Source organism: Siphateles boraxobius, unplaced genomic scaffold (assembly GCF_051911475.1).
Source record: "Siphateles boraxobius isolate OS27281-9 unplaced genomic scaffold, OSU_SipBor_1 66, whole genome shotgun sequence".
NCBI classification, from domain to species: Eukaryota; Metazoa; Chordata; class Actinopteri; order Cypriniformes; family Leuciscidae; genus Siphateles; species Siphateles boraxobius.
The window spans coordinates 14,905,448-14,925,384 of record NW_027509193.1 but is presented as its reverse complement, the minus strand read 5'-3'; the positions used below and the strand labels follow the sequence as shown (position 1 = coordinate 14,925,384).

General features: G+C 36.8%; 3 protein-coding genes across 9 annotated transcripts in view; 2 read left to right on the top strand and 1 right to left on the bottom strand.

Annotated features, from left to right (window-relative positions):
* The window catches only part of ciita (class II, major histocompatibility complex, transactivator), a 29,042-nt gene extending 26,646 nt beyond the window's left edge, over positions 1-2,396 (top strand). For both annotated transcript variants that reach the window (XM_077212532.1, XM_077212533.1), the window contains exons 13-20: positions 357-536; positions 659-724; positions 834-914; positions 992-1,075; positions 1,203-1,286; positions 1,398-1,481; positions 1,682-1,765; positions 2,065-2,396. In XM_077212532.1, the coding sequence (XP_077068647.1) occupies positions 357-536; positions 659-724; positions 834-914; positions 992-1,075; positions 1,203-1,286; positions 1,398-1,481; positions 1,682-1,765; positions 2,065-2,140 (739 nt within the window). In that variant the 3' untranslated portion in view covers positions 2,141-2,396. The remainder of the gene's footprint in view (positions 1-356; positions 537-658; positions 725-833; positions 915-991; positions 1,076-1,202; positions 1,287-1,397; positions 1,482-1,681; positions 1,766-2,064) is intronic.
* Positions 2,397-3,278: 882 nt separating this feature from the next.
* Positions 3,279-3,807, bottom strand: dexi (Dexi homolog (mouse)). Its single transcript, XM_077212630.1, has one exon. It carries the CDS (start codon positions 3,686-3,688, stop codon positions 3,419-3,421), a length of 270 nt encoding a protein of 89 aa, XP_077068745.1. The 5' UTR covers positions 3,689-3,807; the 3' UTR covers positions 3,279-3,418.
* Positions 3,808-4,150: 343 nt separating this feature from the next.
* Positions 4,151-19,937, top strand: part of clec16a (C-type lectin domain containing 16A) — a 57,415-nt gene continuing 41,628 nt past the window's right edge. For 5 of the 6 annotated variants that reach the window (XR_013196781.1, XM_077212542.1, XM_077212546.1 and 2 more), the window contains exons 1-9: positions 4,151-4,381; positions 4,927-5,055; positions 5,187-5,320; positions 5,414-5,562; positions 9,902-10,007; positions 12,601-12,724; positions 13,205-13,379; positions 14,944-14,994; positions 15,113-15,226. Coding sequence is in view for 5 of the 6 variants with exons in the window: in XM_077212542.1 (XP_077068657.1) it covers positions 4,308-4,381; positions 4,927-5,055; positions 5,187-5,320; positions 5,414-5,562; positions 9,902-10,007; positions 12,601-12,724; positions 13,205-13,379; positions 14,944-14,994; positions 15,113-15,226 (1,056 nt within the window). In the remaining variant the exon portion in view is untranslated. Of the gene's footprint in view, positions 4,382-4,926; positions 5,056-5,186; positions 5,321-5,413; positions 5,563-9,901; positions 10,008-11,448; positions 11,852-12,600; positions 12,725-13,204; positions 13,380-14,943; positions 14,995-15,112; positions 15,227-19,937 lie in introns of those variants that run through there. The other variant, XM_077212544.1, reaches the window with a different exon arrangement.

Here is a 19,937-nt window from a genome sequence, read left to right as displayed (position 1 = left end):
TAAATGTAGTCTATATGATTCATGGTCTCTATTCCAAGTCAATCAAAAGCTTGTGTGATGATCAGACCGAAATTCAAGTAGTTATTCATTGAGTCAGAAAGATTTTAAAAACGGCACACAAGTTGTATTGACCACTTTAATGATACTTCATATCCACTTTGAAGACCTTTTCAAAGTTCATTTTAATTCCATGGAAAACGGCAACGAAAACTTTTCTGCCTTTGTGTTCCACAGAAGCAAGGATATTTGGAACAACATGAGGATGAGTAAATGACAGAATTTTCAGTTTTGCGCGAATTAGCGCTCTAAGCAAAAGGTTTTCATTTGAATTTTTATTGTATTTGTTTTTCCATTAGGGCACATACAGCAGACACCATTGGCCTATGGGAGGTCTTGCATCAAAGCAATGATAACCTGAACCTGAAAAAAGCCATTGAGAAATTCACCTTGAACCCATTCAAGGCAACACAAGTTTATCACATAGAGAGCCTGCCTGGCCTTGTCCGAATTCACAGAGAGAAGAAGTTACCAATGAGGTACAGCATCAATTTTATGTTGATACTGGGACATCCAATGACTATCGTTGTTTATCTGTTTTTCAATTACAATTGTGGCATAAAATGATGATGGTTGATAAGGAGAATGGCTATATTTTCAGTGAATTTGTTGCTGCACTGGATGAAGGTGTACCAGCACTCCAGTATCTGCAGAGGCTAGAATTTGAGTATGCAAATCTCGCTCTTATATTTTCCTGCTCCAGCGTTTCGTTTTCCCTTTATCCTTTTATCCATTCAGTGTTGCTTATATTGGGGGTGGTGTGTTCTGCACTGTAGGCTTGGAGTACAGAATGGTCCAGAACTTTTCCCTAAACTCATAGAGGTCCTACCTTCTCTGCAGTCTCTCCAACATCTGGAGTGAGTATTCTCTGGTGGATTTTGTTGCAAGTTGGATCAGAAAAAGATTTTAAGAATTTTTTTTTTTTGTCTTTCAGTCTTGAGAAAAACCAAATAGGAGACTCTGGAGCTGAGAAGCTATCTGCCGTTTTACAGTTTTTGGCATGTCTGAAATTGCTAAAGTAAGTTTTGAAACATTTATGCACTTAAATATAACACATTTAGTGTCTGGAAAACTCAATTTTCCATATGATTATAACCTGTAAAGGAACTGTCACAACTGAACTGACAAATGTTCCCACCACCCAGTCTGTCTCAAAACTTCATTGGAGATGCCGGTGTGGAGAAACTGGCTAAAGCTCTCCCCTCAATCCCTTCTCTACAGAGCCTCAGGTACAGTCACTTTCGGAAATAACTATATACTTATTAAATAAAACCTGAATTTTGGAACTTTATAAAAACCTCACTGTTTTGACAAAATTATTCCACTTTCCTCACTTCTAGTCTGTATGGAAATGCAATTGCTGACAGTGGAGCTGAGCACCTGGCCTTGGTTTTACCAGACATGAAATTCCTGCAGGACTTGGAGTTAGTACTTCCAAATTAAGTTTAATCCTTGAAATAGATTTAAACAAGAAAGATTTTGTTTCGGTAATTTTAGTATCCTAGTCATTTTTGACATTTGGTTCCTCTTTTGTTCTATTCTAATTGTCTTCAATTCAAATAAGATGTAAGAAATGTTATTTTATTTTATTATATCCATGCATTTCTTGTTATTTACTTTTTAGTGTAAAGTTCAACAAGTTCACAGACATTGGAGCTACAAAGCTCAGTGCTGCTCTGAAAAACTGCAGTGGAATGAAGTCTTTGGAGTGAGTGTCTAATCTTTTACATCATTAGGGATATTAATCTGATAGGCCAGTATATTAACTTTTACTTGCATAACTTTTTTTCTTGAATCAGGTCTCTGATACTAGAATCTCTACTAAGACTAAGCATCACATTTGAGCTAGTTGAAACACAATCCATTAGACAGAAAGAAGTTAATCTCTAAAATCTGATCACAGTCACTAAGATTATGAATTACGTCCATTATTATTCATCATTCATTATATAGCTTATATGCTTTTCATAGATATGCAAATTATCTTGTTTTTTTCTTCTCCCTCAGGCTGTGGAATAACTGTATTCCATATGGAGTTTTTGAACACCTTCGTCTTCAAGATCCACGGATAAGATCACTTTGACACATTTTAAAATAAGCAAGGATTTTTGTTTTTTACAAAAGCATAATTTACTTTACAATTCATTTGTACATCGATATTTGCCAGAGGACACTAAACTGCTTCAAAAAGTTGTTCCACTTTCTCATTGAAATTACTTTACATGTGACTGACTTGCACTTTCTGAAATTGTTGTGGATATACTGTTTCTCAGCACTGACTCTACAGCTACTTATTGTTCTGCTGTTGTTGTTTTTTAAACAATAAACAAGTTCTATGAGTTTGGTTTTCATGATTATGACAGTTTCAGATAAATCAAGCATATTTATAATGAATAAGCATAATTCAATTCAATTTGAGCATTAGTTATAACAATTCAGTTATGGCTATCTATCTAAACAAGCTATCTTATGTAACATGTTAATATAAATTACTTTTTACTAGATGGATACACAATGAGTCAATAAATGGAGTTTTAAAGCTAGGATAGGCAATTTCAGGGAAGTCCACTGTTAACACAGTATGTTTTTGTAATATGGCAACAGATATTGGAAAGTCAAATGTGACACAAAAAGTACAATTAATCATTTATTAAATATATATAGAGTGGGTAACTGAAACTCAAATATATAATTTTTTCAGGCTGTCACAAATTAAATATGCTGTTTCAAAGAGAGTCCTTTAGAAAAAAAAACTCCAGAACACCCTGTTTGTCTCATGACGTATTGCTCATTTGAATGGTATTAAAGGGAATGAAACCATGCTGAGGCAGACCATGTATAAATAAGCGAGTTGTCTACAGGTAATAACAAGCCCTTGCAGGGCTGACACAGAATCCTGCTTGGGTGCTGAATGCCAAACTAAAAATAAATAGGCTAATGTGACATTTATATTCACAGTAGTGGTTAGTGCCCGAATTCTATCTCTGAAGAGACACTGGCCGGCGGCTTCATGGCAAACCACATAGTGTGTTCGGCTTATCTGTTCCAGGTAAATATTCCATGTGGCACGGTGGCTTGCTTGCAGGTCAGTCCTCTGAACCTGGACAGCCTGTGTGGAGAGAGACACGACAATTAATGCACATTTATTTATGAGTATGAATCAATCTAAAAACTGACCTTAACATTACTTACTCATTCATGAAAGTCATTTTTTTTTATAATTTGACCACTGCAGCATATTTTTATGTCTGCAGAGATGATATGCAGTTCCCTTTGACAATGGTTCTCCAGCCACCAAATGAATCGGCCAAATGACATCTTCCCCACAAAAGCTTCGACTGGGATTGCCATTCATAGTAGTTTATTCCAGATATCCCTCAAAAACATCCAGCTCAGTGTCTGTGTCATAGGGAATAGAGGCTGGGTCAGAGAGAACACCCAAATCCACCAGTGCCTGGTCCATATCCTCTGGCAAAAACACTATCCCTACATTAAGGACTATGTATTCCATTAAAAAGGCATAGTAAAGAATTAAGACATTGACAAAAAATAGGCCGAGATAAAACATATATGGAAGCTCGTTGATTAGCGATTCCACTGAATCTAACCGAGAGTAAATTGAGTGTGTCATAGACTCCAAAACATAAGATTCAGTCTTATTGAACAGACTGAATGAATTGAAAGCATTTAAACAGTTTATATGAGACAGGTCAGTGCGGATCTATCCATTTCAATCAAAAACGCAGTGATGCAGCAGGGTTCCCCTTGCATTCCACTAAACAGCAAATAAGTTAGTGAAGAACAGCATGTTTGAATGTTTCAAGGCCGCGCGCTGCTCTTTGACATTAGGACAAAAATACCCCGAATCCCTCTCAAAAGGCTAGCGATGCATACAATTCAGAAATAAAAGTCGTCCAGTGGCTCGCAGAAGCTGTAACGTTATAACGCGTGAAAAACAAAACAAACGGCGCTTTCTCATGACTTCACTAAAACCCTTGCGTTCGCACGTAACTATGGGACATTGAGTCCGCGATGGTCTAGTGACGTATGCGAACTCACTCTATCGACTTCAATAATAAACTACAAATCCCTTAATGACATTGAGCGGACGTTTCGGCTGTCATGAAAGCTAGGTCGGCAGGTATGTTTTCTTGTGAGGATTCTAGGCCTTCACTGCTGCGGATATGGATCCATTCGCATAGCAAATTGTGTTAAAACGCACATATTGGGAAATAACAACATCTAAGAAAATGTTCGGCCGTTCAAGGAGTTGGGTCGGAGGACAGGGGAAGTCCAAAAACATTCATTCTTTGGATCATTTGAAGTAAGTTTTTATGGACCTTTTGCAGCTAAGTCGCTAGCGCAGCTCGTGCAGTTTTAGCTTTTTAATTCAGCTAGTAAATGCCATTACTGTGGAAAGTCACTACTAGTCCATTTAGTAAATGTAAACATTTATATTACGCCTGACATAATTTATTTACTGATAATTTATTGAGCACATAGGACCAAAACTGTGTGTAGCAGTCGTAGACTTGTGTTACTACCAAGAAATTATTTTGTGACATTGGGGATGCAAATATGTTTCCTAAAAGAGCTGTATATGTAACGTTAGACATCTCATTATTTTTCGAGCCATAGCTGTAGTTAACACACGGTTATATGATTTGGTGGGTTAGAATATTAAATACAGTTATCTGTTTTTATTTACTTTATTATTTAATTTATCACTAAAAGTAGTTTTCTATTTTGCAGAAATGGTTTATGGTGGTTACGATCTCAAATTCGTTACAAATAAATAAGTTAATTGGTCATAATATGAAATATCTTGTGGCATTTAAATAGTAGCCCGTTTTATTAATATTTCTTTAGGTATATGTACCATGTCCTAACAAAGAACACAACAGTGACTGACCACAACAGAAATCTGCTGGTGGAAACTATTCGCACCATTACTGAGATTCTCATCTGGGGTGATCAGAATGACAGCTCTGTCTTTGAGTGAGTTTCACATCTCTTTGTTATTCTTACATTTTAAGTGTTTCCACATGCTAGATGTGCAATAAAAATACAATGTATCTAAAATACAAAATAATATTTTCATGACTGCAAGCATTATCCTCTCTTTGTAGCTTCTTTTTGGAGAAGAACATGTTTGCGTTTTTCCTCAACATACTACGACAGAAATCCGGACGGTATGTGTGTGTCCAGCTTCTGCAAACACTCAACATACTTTTCGAGAACATCAGTCATGAGACTTCTCTCTGTGAGTAAACCCCCTGACGAAGTTAACATTTGATGCCTTCTAACTTAATGTTTATGTCCTGAACATTTAATATGTTGTTCCTTTTCTTTTTAGATTACTTGCTGTCCAATAATCATGTTAATTCCATCATTGTGCATAAATTTGACTTCTCTGACGAGGAAATTATGGCCTACTATATCTCCTTTCTGAAGACTTTGTCCCTGAAACTCAACAACCACACAGTACACTTCTTCTACAATGAGGTAAGGTGAATTTACTGGGGCAACTGTCGTTTTTCAAATGACTGTTTATATACAGAAAGCAAAAGGGGCTTTTATTTGTGGGCTCTATGCAGTCTGTGTGTAACAGACCACTTCCAGGAAGACCTAGCCTAACAGTTCACCGTGACTTTGTAAAACCGTGTTTCCTGTGTGTTCATCCAACTTGAGCAATTACGTTCTTTAATTTTGGACAAATGCAGGCCAGCTGTAAGTTTACAACTGTTTTATGTGGATTGGAAGGTAACAGAAATGTTTCAGGGCTCCTTTGTATAGGGGGAAGTTATTGGTGTACTGTAAATGGTTGTATTTAACCGTCATGTGTTCTTTATTCCGTGGCACCTTTGATGCTGTTAATCATTGGTGTCAGGAATGGAGAGGGCCTGCATGGAAGGATTTGCTCTATGAGAGATCTGATGCTGCACTGATTGTAAATATGTTCTCCTAATGTAAAATTGAAGTTGAGATTGCCAAAGTATCATGTAAACCAATACATGTATGCCACTTACACAAAAAGACTTGTATTGAATCAGCTTGAATGTAGAATATAAACTTAGATCAGTGTAATGTATCTGAATGACATTATAACAAAGCAAAGTTTTGTCAGTGACAACTGCATTCACTTGCTTGAGGAGCCACATGAGTCTCTATTGAACTCATTACGGTTGTGATAGTGATAACCATAGCAACATTTTGGCATCTCGTGATAAACAAGAAACATGAAAGGAGTTTAACTTGTATTGCTGACCGAACTACGTAATGTAGCAAACAGAGACATAGTATTAGTGAATTAATTATCTAAATAGCAACATGAAAATAAAATCACTTTACGAATAAAGAGTAGTTAGTCTCACTTGATTATTTTAACAATATAGAATTGATAAAACATGAAGAAATGATGAACATATATTGTTATGATTCTTTGATGAACTTTAACAAAAAAATATATATTTCAAATAAATGCTGCTTTTGTAAGTCAGAGTTAAAGGGATAGTTCACCCAAAAATGAAAATTCTGTCAGTATTTACTCACCCTCATGTTGTTCCAACCCCGTAAGACCTTCGTTCATCTTCGGAACACGAATTAAGACATTTTTGATGAAATCTGAGAGCTGGATCACTCCTCCATACTAGTCTATAGGCTTTTTGAGGGATTGAAACTTGCCGGGCTCGAAAAGTTATTAAAGACATTGTTAAAATAGTCCAAGTGACTACAGTGGCTCAATCTTAAATTTATCAAGCGATGAGAACTTTTTGTGTGCAAAAACAAACAAAAACAACGACTTTATTTCAACTATTCATTTCCTTCTCTGTGGGCCTCTAGTCAGTTAAACTAGTGTAATTGCGAAGAGCTACGTCACACGTAGGCTCACTATTGGCCGACGCTGGTCATGTGTGTGATGCCTGTGACGTACAACAACAGATCATACGCTGTTAAACTAGTAACCTGACTCGAGGCCCAGAGAGAAGGAAATGAATAGTTGAAATAAAGTCGTTATTTTAGTTTTTTTTGCGCACAAAAAGTGTTCTCCGTACATGTCACATCGGTGTCACGTGTCTTTACGGGATTTTTACGGGTTGTGTGTGAACGCACTCCTTTGATTCCGGAAAATCACTGGCAATGTGAATGAACCAAAATCAAACGAACCCGGCCCAAATCCCGGGTCGCTTTATCCGTGTATTTTCCGGAATCTCTGTGTGAAAGGGGCTTTAGTCTGCTGTTTACTGTCTGTGTTTGGGCTTTTGCACATGTTTTCTCCTGTTTTTCCTTCTCTATCTTCAATTCAAGGTCTTGCTCCCACATGGCTAGTCTGGATGTAGATGTCTCCTGAGAACCCAACAATAACATGTTGTAAACAGGATATGTGTCCTCCACTAAGACTTGGTTTAGATACACATTTCTCCAGATTAGTTAGCTCTGGCTCAGCAAGTCCTTGTCCCAGGGCAGTACTTATAAAATTCCTAATTTGCAAATATTTATAATACTGTTTTTTAGGGATTTTGAACTTGTCAGTAATATCAGTAAATGACATTAGAACACCATCTTTGTATAGATCCTTAACTTTCCACACACCATTCTGAGCCCAGAGTCAAAAGCCTAAATCCTTTCGACCAGGTATAAAATTATCATTCCCCCATATTGGGCTAAACACAGATAGACTCTTTTTCCTTTAGATTAATTCGTACTTTCTCCCAGACATTAATCATGTTCAGTACTATTGGATTAAATGATATTCCACTCAAATTGTATTGGCCAATTTTATTTTGGCTGAATAAAGATACAAGTTAAAAGGAATCTTTGATTTCACAAATAAATTTTCTATTTCTAGCCATTTAGGGGGAGCACTTGCCGAAAAATGAAACATTATCACTCTTAATTGGGATGCCAAATAGTATGATTTGAATATTTGGGAGTTTCAATCCTCCCCTATCGTATAGTAGGTAAAGCAAAGATGTCCAGACTGTTGGATGTTTATTATTCCAAATAAACTGGATAAACGTTCTTCGTAGAATGGTGGAAAATGAGTTAGTGGGGGGCAAAGGGATATTTTGGAAATAATAAATTATTTTGGGTAGTGTATTCATCTTTAATATATTAATGCGACCAATTAATGAGTAAACCGGACCATCTACAGACTTAGTAATTGAGTTTGTTAGGGCATTGTAGTTCAATGAGGTTATTTTTTCTATATCTGCCACAATCTGGAGTCCTAAGTAATCTGTAATGTTAAGACTGGAAGTTAAGTATGATAATTTTGACTTTTCCTCTTGATTAAGAAATAAAATAGAGAATTTAGATTGATTTATCTTATAGCCAGAAAATTCTCTGAACCTTTTTATGAGATTAAGTATAGCTGGAATAGATTGGCTGAGCTCTGTAAGAAATAATAAAACATCATCTGCATATAGGGATATGCAGTGTGTTATTGAGCCAATCCTAATTCCACTAATGTTGCTTTCATCTCGTACTGCAATAGCAAGTGGTTCGATTACCAAGAGAAACAAAAGTGGTGACAGAGGACATCCCTGCCGGGTGCCACTATTTACTTTGAAAGGCTTTGAAATGATTCCATTGGTCAGAACCTCTGCTGTAGGGTGTGTATGCAATAACTTAATCCATGAGCAAAATACTTCCCCAAAACCAAACCTTTGTAGAACCTCCCAAAGGAAAGGCCACTTCATCCTATCAAAGGAAATAAAATTGCTGTATCTGGAGAGCCCTTTTTATAATGTAAAATATGAAACAACATCCGTACATTGTGAAATCCCTGACGGCCTTTCACAAATCCATTCTGATTGCGGTTCACTATATTTGGTAAGACATTTTCTAGTCTTTTTGCCAATATCTTACTAAGTATCTTTGTATCAGAATTTAGTAATGAAATTGGACGATAGGATTCACACTTTGTTTTTGATTTGTTGGGTTTAATGAGGAGCATAATCAGAATGCTGCTTTTTTAACTTCATGTCCATCAAAGAATCATTAAAAATGTAGGTAACACTATTTTACAGTGTCCTTGTTGCATGTTACATGTACTTAGTAATAACTAAGTACATAACAGTAAATTATGCCTAATTACATGCAATTAACCCCAAATCTAACCCTAATTATAGCAAGTATATGTTGTTAATTAATATTACTCAAGACGCAAATGTATAGTTACACTATAACAAGGACATATAGTGTAACCAAAATGCATCACGGTTTCCACAGAAATATTACTTCATAATAATAAGAAATGTTTATTGAGCAGTTAATATAAGCAGCATATAAGAATGATTTCTGAAGGATCATGTGACACTAAAGACTGGAGTAATGATGCTGAAAATTCAGCTTTACCATCACAGGAATAAATTACATTTTTAAATATATTAAAATAGAAAATAGTTATTATAAATTGTAAAAAAAATAATAATAATTTGTTAAAATAAATGCAGCCTTGGTGAGCATAGAAGACTTCTTTCAAACACATTTAAAAAATCGAACTTTTTAAATAGTAATGTACATACTTGTCATTACCTAAATTATTCAGTACTAAAAAATTGGCAAGTCACAACTTCATTGAAGTGCGTTGTGTGTGGACTATATACAGTATAACAAGGATTTGATTAGATGGATTTAAACCTATTTATCAGCCAGTAGCATTTTATTCAGGGACGCTTTTTGAGTTCAGTGATGTTATGCACCCATTTCTTCTGCTCTTGTGGACGTCCTGGATTCACAAAAGTACAGGTTTTGTGTATTTGTCACTAGTTGCAGTTCTCCTCTCTCTGAGCTAATCCTCCTTGCTGATGGCCTCACTCTCTGTCTCCCATGCTTCTAGCACACTAATGATTTTGCCCTGTACACGGAGGCCATTAAGTTTTTCAACCACCCAGAGAGCATGGTCAGGATCGCGGTCAGGACTATCACACTCAATGTGTACAAAGGTGAGTAGAGCCCTGACGCACGATCCTTCTCTCTGCTGTCAATCGCTCTGTCATGCCTCTGATGCATGGGCATGCTGACTCTGCTCTCCGCCATCCGTGAGTAACGCAAACTTACATTTAGCGATCGCTGCTGTCTCTACACACATGCACGTGCACAGTGGGGTTTCACTTGGGTATGGTCATGTGCTGAAAACAAAAGGGCTTTCGTTGATCTGTTTCTCTGGCTCGAGCTTTACATAAATCCGTCTTCCCTTATTGAATATCTGACTTTACATTTCTTACTATCTGCTTGGCTCTTACCCTTGGATTGTGGTTCAAGTGGTTTATAGCTAAAATATCACTGCCTGTGGAGATTGTACCATTGGTGCATGTTACTGACCTTAATGTGCATACAGTGGCCCCAAATAGTATTTGGAGATGTAGCCAACACTTAAAAATGTATGAATGTCATTGCATTAAATAAACAACCTTCTTTCCTTAAAATCAAATGCCAATGTTGTTATATTGGTAGATCTGCAAAAACAATCTTTCTTATCAGTCATTTGACAAATGTAGGCCGGCTATGAAACAGAATCTTACAGAGAACAGGGGCCGGTTGTATAAACATAGCCATTATGTTAAGACAGTGTCTTAAGTTCTAGCGTGACCAACTAGCAGTTAGTCTGGGGATGTCAGTTTTACTTTTTAGTATTAAATTAGGCTAATCTATGTAACTGATTTTAAAAAGCTATGAACAGTCTTAAAGAAAAGAAATGGGTATCTAACTTGTAAGACTAGTCTTAGCGGGTTATGCAACCGGCCCCAGATCTTGTTTTATTTTATAGGTTGGTCAGCTAGAAAAAAATGGGGGTTTGTTTTGAACTAACTTTTAAAAGTTTGGGGTCAGTGCGATTTTTACTATTGATAGAAATTAATACTTTTATTCAGCTATGATGCATTAAAGTGACAATAAAGACATTTAAAATGTTACAAAAGATTTAAATTTAAAATAAATGCTGTTATTTTGAATTTCCTATTCATTAAATAATCCTGGGGAAAAAATGATCACGGTTTCCACAAAAATACTAAGCTGCACACTATTTTCAACATTGCTGATAATAAGAAATAAGAAATGTTTCTTAAGCATCAAATTATCATATTTGAATGATTTCTGAAGGATCATAAAGGCTTTGATCACAGCACATGAATAAATTACATATAAAAAAATGTGAAACAGAAAACATTATTTTATATTATAATAATATTTCACAGTTTTACTGTTTTTACTGTATTATTTTTATTATTTTTGCAATTAAATGCAAACATAGTGAGCCTAAGACACTTATTTTATAAACATTAAAAAAGTTACTGAACCCAAACTTCTGAACAGTAGATATACTATGTATATTTTTTTTATTTTATATAATGCAATGACATTTGAAAGTGTTGCTTAAGTGTTTGTACTTGGAATACTCTGTGGCCACATGGGCTGCAGATGACATTCTCTATATGGCGGATGGCATGTATAATTATTCTATAAATGCACTGAATTAATAGCAAGAAAGCAGTTAAAATCCCTGATTGTCAGAATAAGCAGTTAGGTGGTATGGTTTGCCTTTGCTTTTTAGCATGTCCTGGCAGCTTCATGTGGCTGGTCTATATGTCTAGTGTTTTTAGGCTGTTCTTGGTCCCAGATGCTCTTTTGTGCAGGTTTAGTACCAGCCACGAGGTGGTGTTATTGTTTCATTTTTCGGCCTCTAGGGCCCAGAGCTCCACTAGCTCAGTTCCTTCATACTGTTTAACCCTTTATCTGTTCTTCCCCTCTCCCTCTATGGTGACTCCTGTGTGCCTTATTCCAGTGTCATGTAAGTTGGTCAAATTCAGAACTTTCTTGTGCCACTTGTATTGCATGTTGTCTTGAATTGTTTTTTAAACAGTTGCTTCTTTTGTCTGTATACACAGAAGGTTTGCAATTGACACACTGATGATAGTTAAACAAATACACTTATTTTGCACTGGGCTTTTATTTAAACCCTCTTTTTGGCTTTGGTGGTGATTTTGGCTGTGTCAGCTGTATTTGTGTTTTAATATAATTTAATTTTCTAAAAAAAGATGATTGAGGTTCATTGAGCAGCCCCTAGTCCTCTAACTGATCATTATAGCATCCACAATCTTGGATACAGATCAACCTACATTATGATCCATCCATCAAATCTCAGATCATTCGAAATCTCACAAGACAAAACAAACAGGCCCATTTTATATTCGTATTCAGTTTATTAGTTAAGTAGCACCCACCAAGAACCCTATTCTTTTGCTACTGTTTTATTGCATAGTACCCCTTTACAAGCTTAAAATAATTTTGCAACACCTAATACTCTCAGCATTCTTTAGTACAGGACTTGTTTATTGCATAGGAAAAAATATACTCCAACTTAGCATCCTTTAGTGATCAGAAAACCTAATTTAACATAACCCTCCAACATCTGACCAATGACATTGCACATTGCTCTATTAACCTGCTTTCTTTTTCTATCACTGTGTATGCCAAAGTTGTGGTATTAAACCACACAGTTCTTGAATGACCGTGTTTGCTTTTGGTCCTTCCCCGCAGTGGACAACCAGCACATGCTCCACTACATCCGGGACAAAACGGCTGTGCCGTACTTCTCCAATTTGGTCTGGTTCATCGGAAGTCACGTCATCGAGCTGGACAAGTGTGTGCAGACTGATGAAGAGTAAGGTTTTCATGACACTTTTTTATGTGCAGTTAATCTTCGCACCACTAGGTGTCACTATAGACCGCAGTGGAACACTGTGGAAATGATTTACTAAACCATCTGAATTCAGAACCAATGCTGTGTCTCAATGCGCTACTTATACTACGCCTCGGTCGTGTATATTAAAAAAAACTTTTTTTTACTTTCGGTTTGTAGTTCTACACCAAATCCTCCTCCAAAGCGCAATGGGTTGTGGGCAATATTAGCCTTGATAATGTGCACGGATTCACACTTCGAAAATCTACCGGAAATAGTAGACCATCTGGGGACTTTTGACATATTCTTTTCAACATACTGTGCTTAATTGGGACACACTTATTGTAATCTCACATTATACTATTTTAGGAGGGATGGTACATTGGGACACAGGGATAGCCTGCTTATTACATATATTATTAAAATATTGCACTTTTCCCCATCTATACTTATTCTCATCAGACATAAAAACAGAGGAAAACTCAGCGATCTGGTAGCTGAGCATTTGGATCATCTCCATTATCTGAATGACATCCTCATCATCAACTGTGAGTTTCTCAATGAAGTGCTGACAGACCACCTGCTCAACCGCCTGTTCCTGCCCCTCTACGTGTACTCTCTGGTCAGTCAAGAGCAGGTGAGGACACAACTGCACATGTCTGAAAAACAACTAGCATAGGCCTGTTTTTTCCAGGCTGACTTTGCATAACCATTGTACTAGGCGAGTGAATAAAATTGATACACTATTGTATTGCAAACGACGATAAAGGTTCACTATATTTTGGTGATTATTCTTTTTTTTTTAGGTGTGTTCACACTTGTAGTTCGGTTCGCTTGGTTCGTTTGATCCGGACCGAAAAAAAAAAACATTTAGTACTGGTCCGCTTAGTGTTCAAATTGGCATTTTTTTCACCGTACCAAAAGATACCGAACCTAAAGGCATTGGGATACGTTCACAAGCTGATTGGTCGGCTTTTATGACCTATTTTTTTATTTTAAAATGAAACTTACTGAACTACAAAACAATGCTGTGTGTTGGGCTTAACGCGCCCGTTGTATGTGCGTAGCCTGCATATGATGGTATTTTGACCAGCTGAGAACTCGTGAAGAGCTTATAAAATGTCTGAAGGATTCAAAACAGCAGCAGGAATCCCTCGGTCACACACTCAACCGAAGATCTGCTGTGTGAAGATGTGGTTCTGATGCTTGTACCAAACTGTGCTGGGCAACATTGTGAAAAAAAACGATGTACATGACCATTCTGTTCTTTTAAGAGTTTCATCTTCCTGTTTTTGGTTCGTTTACATGTCTTTGGTCCTTGTTGCATTCATATATCATTTGCACCACACCAGAGTTTGTTTTGGAAGCTTGTTTGGTGCACACCAGGGTTTCTGATGGCAGCGTTCAAATGATCTGCTCTAACCGAGCAATCGCATCAGGGTTCGTTTTAATCGAAACAAACATGCCAAGTGTGAACACGCCCTTATTTTTTCCTATTATTGTTTCAGAAGTCATAAATGCTCAAGTTAATAGCTTCCAATAAACTTTTACTTTCTCATTTGAAAATGTTGGTAATAACAATCTTAATGTTATATAAAGTTCAACATGCAAAAGTTCAAGATTTCACTTTCACAATTAAATTGAGAGAGTGTATTCACTTATTCACTCACATATCTTTACAGAATTACGGAGAAGTTTACTTGTGATAAGATACATCCTTACTGCGCTGCAAAATTAAACATTTAATACAAAAATAGAAATGTTTGATACTCTAGTATGTTTAAACGTTTGGGGTTGTTAAGATTGGTTTAACATATCTTAAAAAAGAAGTGTCTTCGGCTCTCCGAGGCTGCATTTGTTGGATCAAAAATATGGTAAAAGCAGTAATATTGTGAAATATTACAATTTAAAGTAACTGTTTTCTTTTTTAATATATTTTGAAAATGAATTCAAGTGATGGCAAAGCAGAATTTTCAGCATCAGTACTCCAGTCTTCAGTGTCACATGATTCTTCTGAAATCATTCTAATGTGATTATTTGCTGCTCAAGAAACATTTATTATTATTATTATTAATGTTGAAAACAGTATTTTGTATTTCTATATAGCAGTAATATAAGGATGGTGTTGATGTAATTTCTGCCTATTTCCACTCCAAACAAACTTGTTTACATGCCAAAGATGACAATATTTATTTTTCCAGTCCGAAGACCGCAAGATCAACCCTCAGGTGTCGCTCTACCTGCTGTCACAGGTACAGAGACATACTTTGGTTTTGTTGAGACTTGCAATGAGCAGAATAGCCACGATACACACAGTGTGAGCTGCGTGCATGCGGTCAAGTGACAAAATATGATGCCCCACTGTCATAGGTGTTCCTAATCATCCACTACCAGCCGCTCGTCCACTCCCTGGCCGATGTCCTTCTGAATGGAGACCTGTCGGTGTTCACCATGCAAACAGAACAGAGTGCCAACAAGAGTTTAGTGAGTACATCTGCTCATTGGCATCATCATTTGGAAGTTTATTCAACAGGTAACCAGATGGATTCAGGATTGATTCCTTTAAGAAGCCATGAACCATTTAGTAGGGAACAAGTGACTCCTAGTCGATTAAAAATCTTGTTTTAAATGCCTTTTTCATGACCGTGGCACTGTAATGAACACTTAAACATGTTAAACTATAATGATATCACTGCATTTGGAATCACTATTTTTACCATTAACTTTGCACATTTGCAGCTAGGACCTAGCATGAAGTATCATATCGAGATGTCGAGAACGATTGATGTCGATAACGATGATAAGCGCTGGACATTTGTACTAGATATGGATTAACAATAGTGTAGTGTATTACACAGCAGAAATAAACGCGACAACATCAATCAGTCTGTAGGTAGCTGGCGAGTGAAATTAAAGCGAAAACGAAACCTAACTCGCATTACCCTCTAAAGCCAAGGATTTTTTTTTTTTTTAAAGGTAACAACGTCAATTTTAAATATATATAATAATATATAAACTGGTTTGGGTTTCTTAAATGCACAGATTAAGGGCCGGTTCTCACAAAAAAAAAAATGCATTTTGCGGTTAAAAATGCTAGAAAAAACACAAGCTCTTGAGACGTGTTTTTAATAGTTGAACAACTTTTAACAGCAGAAACAAATTCTACCCTACACCCTAACAGGCAGATTTTGTGACCAATTGTAAAGACCTTTTGGCATGCCCATTACTTCAACCTGCAGATACCCCCACTTGACAAAAGACGTGAGCACAACGTCAAACATGTCCACGTTCTATGTTTACATAGAAATGCAATGGAAAAGTAGTGCATTAAAATGGTAAAGAATATGCGTTCTGTGTGAACTGGCGCAGGCAATCAAAATATGCAGTCAGTTGGAAACACAACAAACCTTTTCCATCACCTCAAAAAGGTACAATTCCAGCAACAACATGCGGTCCCATGTTAAACTGTAATTAATGAACCCTCTGCTTTCTCTGGTCTTCAGTCACTGTGAGGATATTCTTCAAGCTGGCAGCGTTATCAAATTATATATCATGATAAATCTCTATATCGATCAATAAAAAAAAAAATTGTGATCATATTTTTTGCCATATTGCTCAAGCCCTGCTTCCCGCCCTCTTGTTTCATAACAAACATTGTAAAACTGCTTCTTTTTTTTTGGCTATCATGCTTTTTATGTGAAGCGGCACATGAATCTCGGTGCATTACAACCCTCGTGTGAGTCATATGAAAGTGCATTTAGTTTAAAGGGCATTTAGATCTGTCTCACTCTCATAAGCAGTGAGGGGTTTATCAGGCCATGTTTACACTGCCAGTCTTAATGCACAGATCTGATCTTTTGATCATATCTGTTTTTTTTGGGGGGTAGGTTGGCATACCTGTTTACATTCACTGTTTACACATTCATACGTGCCAAAAATTCTGTTGGTGATCGCTTTATATGCGACATAATTGACCTTTGGGTTTTGAATGGCCGTACTAAAACAATTTTACAATTCACGTCGAGTGTAACCATGATATTTGCCAGCCTGGATAAGTTAAAAGCTGTCATGGATGTTTGCAGCACAAAATCTGGATAAACATATATAGACTGGAAAATAACGGTAATTTTTTTGTTTGTTATCTACGGCTCATTAGATCTAGAATTCAGAAGTGAAATGAGAATAATTTTTTGTGCCATTGTAAATGTTAGCACTGATATTTGATATTTACTTGGTGGCAAATGAGCTGTCATGGCTACATCAGACTGGCCAAAAGTTCCTCTACCTCAAGGAAAGTTCAATCAATGTGTCAGTTTTACAGTTATGTGTCCGATATACTTGCTAAATGTTATCACGTCTCTTCATCGCTTAAAATATGTCAGTCAAGCACTACAGTCTCACTGTGCCCTTTTTTAATAAAAGATGCCCCCCCCCAAATAAGCTTCTCAGAAAACAGATAGTTTTGAAACGCTGCTGCTCCAGTCTGTGGACCAGATGATTGAAGAGGAGAAGCGAATTCTTCTTTGCGGTTTGTCTCTGCTCTTGTTATTTTCATGAGGGTATTTACACTGAGGTAAGGCAGGCAGATAAGAACACTGTGATATCAGTGGTGTTAATGGGCGGCTTTGAAGTCTTCTGCACAGCAGACATCACTGCAGCGTGTAGGTGGATATGAGACTGATTGTGTAGTGCAGCCTGAGCACATAACTTGTTTTTTTCTATATATTTTTTTTTATATTGTCTGGATATCATAATCCGGGCAGAGCCGTGCATATTCACATATGCAAATATTTGCAATAAAATCGTCCCGAATGTTTGTCGGGTTGAGTCGTTCTCTTGTACCTGGCAAAAACGAAATCACTTAAATGTCAGATTTGTTTCTGAAAGAGTGTGAGGAGAATGTCATGCTTGCTTGAACTGTAGATGTTAGTAGCATTTCATTGAGTAGTGTTTAAATGTGTTTGCAGTGATATAGAAATTAGGCAATACTTGCTGATAATTATTCATTTTTGCTATTATTTACACTTGGGGTTGGGTATTTGAACCAACTTTGATGAATTAAACACCATAGTAACCTCTCATCTGATGTAATTTACTTCCTAAAATAAATAGAAGATAGTTATTTTTATGAATTATCGCCATTGGTCCTTGATTATTTGAATCTATATCTTTTGGGCTGTTTCTAAACAACTGTTTAAAGTGGAATCAATACCATTTTAAAGTCAGCATGAAATAAAATTTTCTTTGGTATTTTTGAAAGCTAGCATAGAGTTTGAATTGAAAAAATAAATTTTGGCTGAAAACGATATGGTCACAGATAATAAACGTGCATTCCTAGAATGGTCATTAACTAACGCATCTGCTAATAGTAGATATGCATCAGTACTCCATCCTGTATTATTCTGATAAATGTATGTTTATCATCAGCAAAAAGAAAAAAATGAAACAGGCAGTCAAGCTGCCTTTTCAGGGAAACAGTCTCTCTACTCATTTGTGTCAGTATTATCAAAAGCCATTTCCCCTTTCCCATTCTCTGCCCCTTTTCTGCGGTCTGTTTCTGTGTCTCACCTCTCAGGCTTAACCACAGCCTGCTCTACTTGACCCTTTTTTTTGGACAAGCTGACGGTAATCTGTCAACCCCAGCTTCCCTAAACCTGTGCGACCTGAGTGACTGAAATTTCAGAGCAGTTCAAGGAAAAGAGGCATTTAAACAAAAATGATTTGCAGGTGTTGTTCGGTATATCAACTCAAATTCAAGAGCTGTAGACACATTTTTGTACTGTACGGTAGATTAAATAAACGACACTGTTCTGAAGGTAAATGGATCATAACAATGACATTAGGTTTGCGTGAGTGCTGTGAAATGAAGTAATTTTGCTGACTGCTACATTTGTTTTGGTTTGCACGAAACTGTTGACACCATGCATATCTGTGCTGCCATGTACTGTAAACAAAACTCTGTCTGCATCTGCAAAACCTTTTCATATTTTAATACCTGACTCAGCCGACAATAATGCTGCTATTCGGCACAGATTAGTTATTTTATGCATAAGTTTTGACCTTGTTACTGGTGCTTTCTTTAATTTATCTATATATCAAACCCAGATAGGATGTTTATCAAAAGTAAAGTAACTTGCACTCTTTGAATTGCAAAATGTTATCAAAGCTAAACAAATATTGTATTTTTATACAAACAAAGACCATTAGATACCAGCAGCAAAAACATCTCACTATGCAAAAACTACATTCTCTTGGAATATCTGATACACAATATCAAGATCTCAAATTTATGCTCTTTATTGTCCTTGTACAAGTATTCCACAGTGGACAAATATTTTGCTTTGTGAGAGAACACTTCCATATTATAATTTTTTTCTTTCTTTAGAAACGGAATGCTTTAGCTCCAAAAGGTTCTTGAATTACTGATATGAACTGCGCAAGTTTCATTTTATCTTCCATTTCTGGCAGAAGGTCTCCATTTAAGCTTAAACTTAGTTGAGCCAAACACATTTTTTTTGTTATTTATCAGACCATCAATGTTTAGATTAGATAATTCACAGTCTGTTGTGGGGCTGTGGCATATTGTGAAGAGCTCGGTTGAGGAAGCCAGTGGGAATACTTATGTAAATGCAGAGTTTTGGTCTTGTCTTTTGCTGTGGCTCTCGTTGCTCTGATGTACAGCGATTTGCCTTACACCGTCGTCACACTGCCTCTAACCTACTTTTCCTTTCCCGTAAGGGCCTGTGAAATAGGTGCTTGTACCTATGTGTTACCAGCAACCCTCTAACACCCAAACACACACACACACGCACATCACATGACCTTCCTTTACCACAAGCCGCAGGTAGAGGATAAGCACAGAAGGGACCAAACAGAGACGTCGGATGTGTAGAATAGGATTTCAAACAGGTCCTTGCGCAGATGACAGGAAGTATGAAGTTATGTAGTGCAGAGATGAAGGGCAAAACCGCTACCGTATTAGAAGCTTCCCCTGTTTTCTCATTATATGATTTACATGCTGCACAGAGAGCAGGCTGCATGTGTAAGCAAAGGCACACCTGCTATGCAGTTTGCTGGAAGAGCACCTGTAGCCTAGTGGCATGCTTTAGCAACCTGTTTCTGGAAGTTCAACAAGTGGTTGTCACAATTAAGCATTCTGGTGAATGCAACTTGGTCAGTTCGGTTGGCTGATGTG